This window comes from Ammodytes marinus (assembly GCF_949987685.1).
Source record: "Ammodytes marinus genome assembly, chromosome: 17".
NCBI lineage: Eukaryota > Metazoa > Chordata > Actinopteri > Uranoscopiformes > Ammodytidae > Ammodytes > Ammodytes marinus.
Genome location: NC_137221.1, coordinates 11563862 through 11575998, shown reverse-complemented (window position 1 = coordinate 11575998; position 12137 = coordinate 11563862). Strand labels below are relative to the sequence as shown.

The 12137-nt window shown below is 41.6% G+C and overlaps 1 protein-coding gene across 1 annotated transcript in view; it reads right to left on the bottom strand.

Moving 5' to 3' along the window:
- Positions 1–2769: 2769 nt before the first annotated feature.
- The window catches only part of trps1 (trichorhinophalangeal syndrome I), a 95041-nt gene continuing 85673 nt past the window's right edge, over positions 2770–12137 (bottom strand). The window contains exon 10 of the mRNA XM_080045593.1: positions 2770–9558. Coding sequence (XP_079901719.1) covers positions 7870–9558 — 1689 coding nt within the window. The 3' untranslated portion in view covers positions 2770–7869. The remainder of the gene's footprint in view (positions 9559–12137) is intronic.

Below are 12137 nucleotides of genomic sequence, written 5' to 3'. Positions count from 1 at the left end.
CTTGAACCCACGTACACTACCAGGCTTAAGTAGAGCACATCAAATCAGCAGCTGAAAACAGTCCCCAACACATACCCTATCTAGCTATGTTTGAGTAATGTTTGCTGAAAGACGTGCTTCATGTTTTATAAAGTTTTATAGAAATGCATTTATATTAATCTGTGACCTGATATCCGCCTTAAAAGATGTTCTTGGACCAAATGGAGAGAAAAAAAGAAAAAAAGAGAAGGTGTGCAGATACTGACGCAACTAGAATAGTAAATACAAGGATGGGAGATTACACGTTACATCCGTCTGCAGTGGACCTCACTGTGAAGCTGATGATACACAGTGGACATGCTGAGCAGATGTAATTATGCTTTCAGTGGGGACCGGGATTGGCTAGAGGCAGAGAACCTGCCCATATTACAGCCTCTGATTGTGTTATGAATGATTGATTTATTGAATCCCAACATCTCCTTCTCTATTCCTCTTGCAAATCCATATATCTAAAAATGTATCCATCTATCTATTTATCCATCTATCTATCTATGCGTTATATCCCAAAATGAATATGGAATATGCTCGCAGACCTCACAGCAGTCAATGTTGGAATCATTCAATATGCCTAGAAGCTGGATCATATATCTCTCTCTATTCCCCAATACTTTCTCTCTCTCTCTCCTTCTCCTATTGTCTATCTGCATACCTCTCTCTCTCTCTCTCTGTCTTGCTCTGTGCACGCATATAGACTATCAAACTTCCCAGCTGCCAACATGAGCCACATCCGTGATCCAAAAGAAACTAGATCATATTTGCATCCGTCTATGTGTCAGTCTGAATATGGAATTTAAACAGTCCTCACACAACCACATCTCAATCAAACCACATGAAGACATGTCAACGGCAACAACTAAAACACTACTGCTGCTTCACGCATAAGCATCTGCACACCGCAACATCCTCCTCTTCACTCTGTTGCTCTCTCCCACACAGGCACGCCACAGTCCAACCTTCTGTCAACAGTGTAGGGTAACTCATACATAAGCATGCGTTTGCAATAAGCAGAAACGCTGTTTGCCGAGATGTTAATACAAGGGGGGGGGGGGGCAAGCAGGCAGAACGACAGACAAGAGCGGTCGCTGGGCATACAGAGAAGCTGTTTGCAAGTATGATGATGCTAAACAAAAAGTCCATATAGCTCCAAGAGCTATACCGGACTATTTTGCCTTTTTGTTCATTTGGTGTAATTTTCCTCTTTGGTCTTGAACAGGTACATAATTATGTGCAGCTGTGTGTAGCTGTGTGCGTTGACCTCTCCAGTAGACAACAGGGTGTTTAGTATTCCAATCTGGCACTGGCTTTTCCGTGGCCAATCATCGCACACTTGTCCACCCACATGCACAGACACACACATTTAAATGAAGCCCTGCTGCCACATAATTTCACTGGCTGCTCAAAAAGCAGAGTTAATCAGCCCCAGTCAATGTTCGTATTATATAAACACAACTAACAACAATATGTGGACCAAAGATTAGATGCCTTTGTATTCTGACAGATAGCACTAACGCGCTGATTAAGTTTGGCAAAGTTCCTGACCAGAAACCGAGTGGTGGGAAGATTGAAATGATAGCCTCTCAAATTGTTTCTGTTTGGTATGTGTTGGTGAAGAAATAACACTCAGGTCATGAGTTGCCAATGCCATCTGATGGTTTTCGCCGTATTTATTACCATAATTAGACAGCAGAGTATGAAGTTGACATTTTAACCTGGCAGCAGCTCAAAAGAAAAAAACAAACAAAGATTGCCTAAAACACTTAATAAATATGTGTATTTACAGTCTGATATTTCTTGCCTTAAAATTGAAATACTGGCCGGGATGATAGTCTTTAAGGTAAGGTTAGGCAAGGAGGGGGGGTAGGTCATTTTACACATTACAAATCTCGCTCCGAGGGTCATGAATATTCACAGCCAGTATCACTGAATTGTAAATCTAAGATGCAATAGTTTGCAATCTCATGGAAACCTCATTGTAGAGGATCACAATGTGATCATGTGATCCGGTAGACATTTTGACGTCAGTGTAATGCTAAATAAATGGATAATGGGTCACAGAAAACATGGAATACAAACATTTCATGGCTTTCTTACCGGCTCAAAATGTATTTTTATCATTGGCCAATGTCAAGTGACAGATGCTTTAATGCTTATTCACCCCTACATCAAAATATTTGAAATATGAGAAAAGGGACAAGCGTTTTATTTTATTTTGAAAGAGCAGTGTTCTGTGCAGCAACCATGTGCTACATTTCTAGTCACAGCCAGTTTGACTCCTAGAGTATGTTGTGTGCATTCAATGCCCAAGTAAATAATCTGACACCTGTATCAGGAGGATGAGGCGGCAGTGAGGAACAGAAATACATGAAGGCTTAGGAGCTCCTGGCTACATTCGGAGAGAGCACAGCAGGAGGGCGCGTTTGGAGCTCTCACTCATTTTTTCGATCGCAAATCTCTCCTGAAAAATATTCACCTGTCTTGGTGCAAAAAAGCCCAGTGATAAAAATCTCTTTTTCTACTCAACCCACAGCCACCACTCGTGTGCTTGCGAGCTCCCAAAAGTCTCACTCCTCAAATGCATGATATAGGGGGAAGTAACACACTGCGGCAAGACCACAGCTTGGTTTTTATAGAACTAAAAGGTTGTCTCTTTTTCACATACTCAATAAAACACCCATTGTCCATTTTCAGTATGTTTGTTATTACTTTTATTAATTATTATCATCGTCATCATCATCATCATCATCATCATCAACATTATTCTTCAAGTTTAGCTGTGTAACAAACTTTTTCTTGGCGGTCAAATATGTTGTTGAAATATCATTGTTTGCATGAAATAAAAACCTAAAAACAAATAACATACAGAAAGGTAGCAGAATAAAATACAACATGAGGAAAAAGAAAATGACCTAGAAAAAACAAAACATTCTAGAAAAGCCATTCAACTGAATAGAGACGAAATTCTACTAAAATATATTGGTTAAATGTACAAAGTTTATGTGTGTGCGTGCATGCATGTGTGTATCGGACCAATAACGAACTGGCCTTTAGCTCCCTTGTCTCCCATTGTTAATACTGTACATCCCCAAAATGTACACTCTGTCCATACCACCGCCAGCGTGCGTCTTGCTGTGTGTACGTGTGTGTGTGTGTGTGTGTGTGTGTTGTCCCTTCCTTGGCAATAAGAACATAAATGGAGTGCAAGCAACAGCATCATTTTCTATGACACATTCTGACATAGACAAAAAAAAAATGAAAACACTTGTTAAGGCCCCCTCAATGTAAACGCTGATGTGAAATGCCATCAAAACCTATAACATACACTCATTATCCAAATAAAACAACATATCATATCATGTGTCCTGCAGAACCACATTTCTAAACAAAATTGCCTATTTTGAACCATAAACGTCAGCTGAAATGTTCTCCCGAAAATTTCCCAATCAACATACTGTATATATCCTTTTATGTTTTGGATATACATTATCCTTATATGATTCACGGGAGACAATGTTGAAGCTGGAAAATACACAAAAAGAAGCTTGAAAAAAAGGTTCTGCAGAGCACTTACAATAGAACAAAAATGTGCATGAAGAAATGTATTTTTTTTTTTTTAAATCAAGGCTGGGTTCTTTCTACTTAAAACTCATGTAGAACAGGTAAAAGGACATTTCTGTTCAAAAGTTAAACAATTGAAACATTTTGGCATCAGAAAAACTTTTACATTTAGCAGGTATTTGAAATTTTACTGGTGGATAAAAAACAATGCTGGTAACAATTTATTTCAAGAAAAACCCAACGGCCAATTCAGGGGAGAACGTCAACCTAATCAAATCAAAGTCAACATTAGCGGGGGTAGCTGTTTGGGGTGCAACATACAATCACCTAACTCCTATTTAAAGTCCCCTCAACCTGCCTAGTACAGCCGACTACACCCTTATCAAGAGATGGGATGCAGGAAAATGAAGTTGGACAAAAGAGCTGAGTGGCAGATGGTGGTAGCAGCAGGTGGAGAGATAAAAGAGTGAGAGCGATGTAGAGGTATATGTCAAAGTAGACAACTGATGAGAAAAGGTACAAGTGTTGTTGAAGGGAGGTTAAGAGACAAACAAAAAGCATACGAGAAGGGGGATGATTGAATGTAATCCAAACCTCTTGTTATCAGATACAACAAACATAACAGCATTTGATCCCACCCTCCCTCTAATCATCCACCCTCTCCCCATGTATTCTTCAAAGGCACCCATCAATGCACCGCAGCAGGTATCCCTCAAAGCGTCCTTCTGTCCTGTCTATTTGAAAAGAAAGCCCCGCTTCATTCCTTTGCTACACATTGCAAAATGTAAACAGTTGTATAATACGCAGCCCTTTAAAGAGATGCCCCAAACTTTAAAAAAAAAATTTAAGGAAAATGTAAAATCACAAAAACTTGACAAATTAGAAGATATTTCCTTGAATAAACACAATTCAAACATTTCATTTGTTTCTCTTGGATTGGCTTCACCTGTACTTGTATAATGGAACTCACTCCGAAAACAAAAGGTATAAACTTCAGAATAAAAGTGTTTTGAATCCATTTAATTAAGGGTATGGCTAGTTAAAAAACAAACAAAAAAAACCTTACTTGTGTGTTAAATGGATAGCGCACCCATACATGGTAAAGATCTAAAGCACAATAATTTAACTCTGTCAATACAGGGATTGTATGGCAGACAGAAAAGTCTCTCAACAGCAAAAGACTGTGATTATCTTTAGTGATTTAATAGGACAAACTGTGTGCAGTGCTAATTCGGAAGATTGTTTTGGCCGTTAAGGGGTAAAATGCAAGTTCCCCTTTGCTTATGTATAACATGATATTTTTTTCAAAAGCCTTGAAAATTGATATTGTATACAAAGCCTTCCAATGTAAAATAATGTTATGAGGTCTAACCTGCAACCAGCACAAGTTCCACAACACAAGATCAGCTATTTCAATTTGTAGAGTTGTAAAAAGGGGAGAGGATTTGTTGTTCCTTTTCTATAGGTTTTATAGCTTTGCCGTCTTACTACTTCTCACTGCTGTTTTTTTTTAAAGAAGCGGTGAAATCTGACCTTTAGCTGACAAAGCTTGACTTAACAGCTTAGAAAATGTATGAAGACACATCAATGATGAACTTCTCTTCAGAATAATAAGACCTAACATTGACCTTTATTTTTACCATGATATGGGCACTCACACAGTAGAGAACATCTTCTTGTTATCAAGTACTTTCATTCAAAAGTTACTGAGGCATATGCATCAAAGACCTACATTTAAAATGACACTAGCATAGCAACCAATTTCATTAAAACAAATGACATGTGGGTCTTTCAAATGGGCTGCAACAGGTACAGTATCTGACCAATCAAACAGATATAGGCTGAAATCAGGTATCATAAGGGATGACTCTGATAACTTGGTGCATGGGAGTCAATATAGGAGTCCAACTTCTGCCTTACTTGACTCATAACTTACTTTTTGACAGAAATACACATACCTATTAGAAAGAAGGGGAGAAAAAAACTGTACAAGTTACCAGGCACTAGGCGGATTATTTTTTGATTCATGTCTTTTGGATAAGCGTAGAAAAATATATTTCTCATTCTTCCTTCCTTCCTGTCTTACATTTCCTTCAAAGGAGTCCCTTAGATATTTTTGTTTTGTTTGTCTAGCAACTAAGGCAGCAAGGCTGGAGAAGTGACTGTCTAAATAAAAATAAAACAAGATGGCCGCCGTGTCGCTCCATTCTGAAGAATAGTGGGACTGTCACGACTCTCTTGATGACCAATTAAACAACAGGACCTGTAAAATTTGGTTTTCAAGAGTGGCTAGGCTATGGTATCAGGTGTTTGTTGTTTCCTCGAGTGTGTTTAGAATACTGATTTACAAACCAAATGTCGGTTAATGAATGGGTAGGAAAGTGGGATGAGTTAGTTTGAGTTGAAAGCAACACAATCATTTTACTTCATTGAACTATAAAATGTAACTTTACAATGTCATCTTGTGTTTTTTAAGTATTATTTAAGTCTAACATGTAACAGTTCCCATCCATAGACAAGGCAACTTATTTTTGAAGATTTCATAAGACTCTAACATGCTACATAGCGGTAACCTACCAAAGATAGGCTGAATAAAACACTGTAGGCAAGAGGCTCCGTAGACTCAATACAGAGCAAATGTTTATACAGTTAACCCAAATAATTGATCCTTATAATACCATTTAGGGCTTATCTCCCTAAGTTCCTAAGTCTCTCAATGAAACCATGTAACCTAAAAACATGTAAAAAGACATACAGAGAAAAAAAAGAGCTAAGACCATTTTGACCTATCAACACATGATAACAACATATATAAGAGAACATTATGTAACGTGCTAAAAACCTTTTCAACCATTTTAACATGTACAAAATATGATGTGTCACATGCTAAGAATCTGGTGGCTTGGTGTGCAACACGTGTGACCCCTGAGGACTGAAATACCGAGCGAAAGCCTTCATTATTTGACACCATCGTTTGGGGACGGACACAGAAATGCCAAGTACACAAATGCACACATACACACCACCCCCCTCTTTTGCTGTACCATTTTGTGTTAAACCGCAGCAAGTCTCCATAAGAACACAACAAAAACACATAGCTCAAAATGAAAAGAGGAAAACAAACTCAAATAGACTCATTTCTATAGTACCATTTCCTGCAAAAAAGCATCATTTACCTTTACAAAATAACATTTTATATACGAAAGTGTAGCAAATTGCATGTTTTTGTACTATAACATCATCATTATTATTATTACCATTATTATTATTATTATTATTATTATTAATATAAATGTTAAGCAGGTTAATAGATAGTTGTTCTATTAGGCAGGCAGCCAGGCACGTAGCTAGTATCATGGCACGGAGGAAGGTAGAAAATAATGCCACTTGGTTCGACCCAAATGGATGGAGAGAACACTTCGGTCCGGATTTACTCCGGTCATACAAGTTGAAACTGGTTTCGAACAGTTCAGAAAGTCAGGGTTAAATCAAACCCGACCAGTCTCCCATTTTGGGCCACTTTGCAGCGGTGGCGATTTTTGCATCAACAGTTTCATAGACAACAGGGCACAAGTGAAAGAAACCAACCGATCCTTTCGTACATAGCTAACACCAGCTAAACTGCAGCCCAGAACAAACTGGTTTGACCAGTTTTTTGGTTTTAGGATCCATTTGCACAGCGGTTAAACAGTCACAAACATGCTCTGGACCAGAACAATCTGGTTGTACCAACATAAAACTGTATGAATGATGCATGAGACTAGTTCGGACCAGCTCAGTTAAGTTCAGTATAAGTGTTTTGCTTCAAGCATTTTTTTTTCTTTTTTTCATTTGCTCTGCTGTATGGTGGCTGTGCAAGTGCTGAGCTCCATCACACTCATCCTCAATGAGACCAGTCCAACTTTCAGTCCGGCTTCCAATCCTCTTATTTGTAAAGCACATGAAGTTTATTAAAGTTGATTCCAGCTGCATGCCCGGACTCCGTTGTTGAATACTTGCCACAGAGCTGTCAAGTGACCGTCACCCAACACCAAGGATTCAGGCTACTTCTCCCATCTGTCCCTGCAAACAGTTCAGCGGGATCCTAAAATGACTTTTGACCACTTGACGGCCCAGAGTGCTTCCAGCATAAGGATGTGTTCCATTTTAGTGCCCAGGATAGGCCCATTTTTTAACATGAGCTAGCCTCCAGGAACATGGGAGGCATACAGCTTATTCATCCAATAAAAAAAAAACACGTTTTTAAGGGTTTTATGTGAGTCAAAAGGCATCGGGTTAGTTACTCTCTGTGTTCTCATCTAAGTTTTTAGATTCAGCATCAGGGGTGACCTCTGTGGGTTTTGTGATGTCATCGTTACCATCTACCTCCATGTCCTCTCCCACTTTCTGGTCTGTTACGGCATCACCCTCTTCTCCTCCTTCCTCCTTCTCAACTCCTGCTTCATTGTCAATGGCCTCATTGCCCGTACCCTCCTCTGCTTGATCGTCGCGACAACCTCCTACGACGTCGTTGCTTTCATCTATGAGCTCGCCTTGATCGTGGTCTCTGTCTTTTTCCTCCATCGTCACGTCGTCATGCCCCTCGCTCTCCGATGTCGCCACCGTTACGTTCTGAACCGCGGCCTCCTCTTGCGTGGGACTCTTGTCCTGCTGCTGTGACGTTGTTTTGCTGTCCGTGTGCCTGTGCAAGCCCCTCTGTATGTGCGTGGTGAAGTCGTAGCGGTCCACACACACGTGCAGGCAAAAGCCGCACTGGTAGGGCCCCTGGTCGCCGTGGCAACTCATGTGCAGGGCGTACATGACCTCGTCCAGGAAGTAGATGGCGCAGTGGACGCAGCGGTTGGTCAGGTCGTCCTGCGTGCCCGCCTCCACCATCAAAACAACGCTCGACTCGCTCTTTTTCGCAGAGGGATCCTTCTCTTCCCGTCCCGCCTTCTCCTCCACCTCCTCCCCTCTCTGGTTTCCTCCTTCATCTCTCCTCCCCTCCTCATCCTCCTCCTCCTCCCCATCCTCTTCTTCTTCCTTCTCTGCCTTCCAGCTCTCTCTCAACCTCTCGGCCAGCGGCGACTCTTGCCGTCTCCTCGCCGCACCGTTTGCAGACACATGTGCATTTACACTGCTGTTGTCGCGTTGTCTCATGGCCAGATCCAGAGGAGCCTCGTTCTCTAGCGAGGAGGAGGAGGAGGTCTGTGAGTGGAGAGGGGGAGGAGGGTAGTGAGGAGGGGCGGGAGGAGGAGGAAGAGGGGAGTAGGGAGAGGCGCAGTAAGGCACCGTGTAGCTCTGCTGATGATGCTGTACCGGAGTCACCATGGCACTGAGATAATGGGCGTTGTTTCCGAGGCTACCAGGGCTGCTCAGATTACTGAGGCTGCCTGGAACCCCCGAGGCCGCCGCCATCTTGTACTTGGTCCAGAATCGGAGCCAATCCGACTCGGGGGTCAAGTCAGGTGACAGGGTGAGCGGTAGCGGCAAGGAGAAGAGGGGATACTGATACTTCTCGATGGGTGAACCGGGAGGCGAATAACTGGACGGCTTGGACGGACGCATGTACTTCTCGATGGGGCTGCCTCTCTCCGACCCCCCTCCTCCTTTGACTCCCTCCACCTTCGAGGTGATCCCCCCACCCTCAGCCATGCCCCCGTTGCCCTCGGCGACCAGCGAGGAGGGGGCGTGCGAGGGCAGGAGTAAAGGAGGCATGCGTCTATGGATCTCTAGCGTTTGATTGGCCAGGAAGGCCTGGGTGGAGCGGGGCGAGCGAGAGCGAGGGGAAGGCTGCTGGTTCTTGACGGACACGCAGCCTCTGTCCGACTCGTCGCCGTTCATTCGCTCCTCGCCGGCGATGCGTTGTTGTTTGGGGGCGGGGCTTTCAGAGGACAGCGGATCAGGGTTGAGCCGCTTTCGGGTCCGGCGTCGGATGATTTGTTCGCCGTTGTTCTGCTTAATGATGTTGAGAGGTCTGGGTGTCTAGGAGATAAGGGAAACAAAGAAGGATATGAATTTTTTTTAATAATAATTGTTCCTGTTTGATCATGTGTACACCACTGATATGCATCTTCCCATACACATTCAAGGTTGCTTATCTGACCTGATTAATAATGTCACAAATACAGTACATAGCCCCAGCATTATTTATATGATACTAAATGAAATGTTAAAAAAATAAAGCGATTACATTTTTTTTTAAACATACACGTGAATGCTAAGGATGTTAACAATGACAATAAGTAGGACTGCTACAAAAAAAGAAGGTTTTCTCAGTTAAGCTTCCACTGGTCAATTGAATCTTTAACACGGCTAGGTCTTAGTATAATAGTAAGGAAATTGCAGCAAACCTAACGACTGTGGTTCCTACCCTTACCACAAGGGGGAGCACTTACATCTGTGTCGTAAATGAGGGTTTGCCCATTGAGAAACTCAGCTTCATTGACAGATCCCTAGCAAACATGTGAACATATTGCTCCATGAATGACTTAACAATCATCAATTAATCCATCCCACCAGAAGTATGGCAAAGTACACATGAGAGCACAACCAATTACAGAAATAAGTTTGATGTGTTCCCCTAAAAAACCTCAGTGTTTGGGTTTGAAAACTGCACAGTAACGTCAACAAAGACACATTTCTGAAGCACTCCCACACTTATTCACTTTCCCACTGGGATTAATAAAGCACTTGACGATGAAACTTTGATGTTTCCTTCCTACAAGTACATGCCAAAATAAACAAAACAGTCAAAAACATTTCCAGACAAATTAGCAAAAGCCTTTATTAAAGTGTCTTGTAAAGTGTCTATGCGTCAACTGTAAAGTAAAGACCGGCTATCCTTTCACTACTGAAGAACCAACTTTATTGAAGCCTCCTCTCTAAACTCAAAATAAAATTCAAATTAATGGCACAAAGAGAACGGCATTATGAACTTACTTAATTTAACTTCACACTTCCATGTCAATCAGATCTATTAGGCTTCTTGTACACTTTGTATTGTACAAGAACAGCAATATAACAAGCATTGTTATTTATATGTATGTGCCTGTATATATGTATGTAACTCCTTAATGTCTCTAGAATCCCCCCGTCTGTGTGTGTATGTGATGTAGGGATTTTAACATACATCTTGGCAGGAGAAAAACCAATCACAAAAAGATGCACAGAGTAGGAGCAAGCCAGAAGGGAGGTGAGACGGTGAGAAAATTATGATGAAGGAAGATGAATAATTGAAAGAGGTGTTTAAGTGGATGAAAAGGAGTCAAAAACTTCTCTTTAAAGAGAAAAGGCAATAAACCTTGTAATGTATGAGACCCCATTAAATGATGTATCCCTGTGTGTGTGTGTGTGTGTGTGTGTGTGTGTGTGTGTGTGTGTGTGTGTGTGTGTGTGTGTGTGTGTGTGTGTGTGTGTGTGTGTGTGTGTGTGTGTGTGTAAAATGGACAAAGACAGTCAGTGCGTTTACATGCAGACTCATAATCGGGTAACTAAACGAATAAGACTTCAACAGGACTTTTAAACTGCATGTAAACACCTTTATCCGATCTACTTCGCACACAAATCGGCACGATAACGGACAAGAGATGTCGGATAAGAACACCTAGATAAGTCGTTCGTTGTCGGCATTCTCTCTGCATGTAAACAGGGATCGGACATCTCATATCGGACTTCTCGTTCTGTGCTTGTGTGCCTGCGCGTAATAGGCTACACCATGGGTTGTTGCCGGAAGAGAACCGGACGTGGCTCTTTCAACACTTGTTGAAAGCATGGTTGAAAGGGCTACAGCGCCACCTAGCATAGTGGAGACAGCCATGCATTGGACATTTATCCGATATCTTAAAGGCCATGTATACTCAGACAAGTGACACGGTCCGTTCGAGTGTCTAGTTCGATATATGTGATAATCTAATCTAGTTGTGCCATGGAAACGCACTGAGTGTCAGTCTCAATGTGGGGTGTATCTGTCATTATAGAGCAGCTACTGAAACCATTCTAAGGACAAAAGAGTAAGTGAGAGCACCAATAGAGGGCTGTATTTGAAACTCAAAGAAATTATAATTAAATTTAAAAAAATACATCTAGATTATATTCCAGTTCCCACAGGGGTGTGTCACTGGCACGATGTTTGATAAACCTGAGCGTGGGAAATTCAACCGTTTTCTTTTTCTTTTTAATTTACAGATAAATCTGTCCTTTATTTATTCATGAAATGTAAACAGTATATTCTGCAATGACAGCAGTCAGTCTTATGAATTGGATGTGAACGTTAAAAGTGTATTAAAGGGTATGATCTGAATTATAGCATTTCTGTGACAACAACCCTGTGAGACACACCCAAACCGCAGAGAACACACACACACACATAAACACACAAACACACACACACACACACACACACACACACACACACACACACACACACACACACACACACACACACACACACACACACACACACACACACACACACACACACACACACACACACACACACACACACACACACACACACACACACACACACACACACACACAATGTTGTACACCTTTATGGTTGT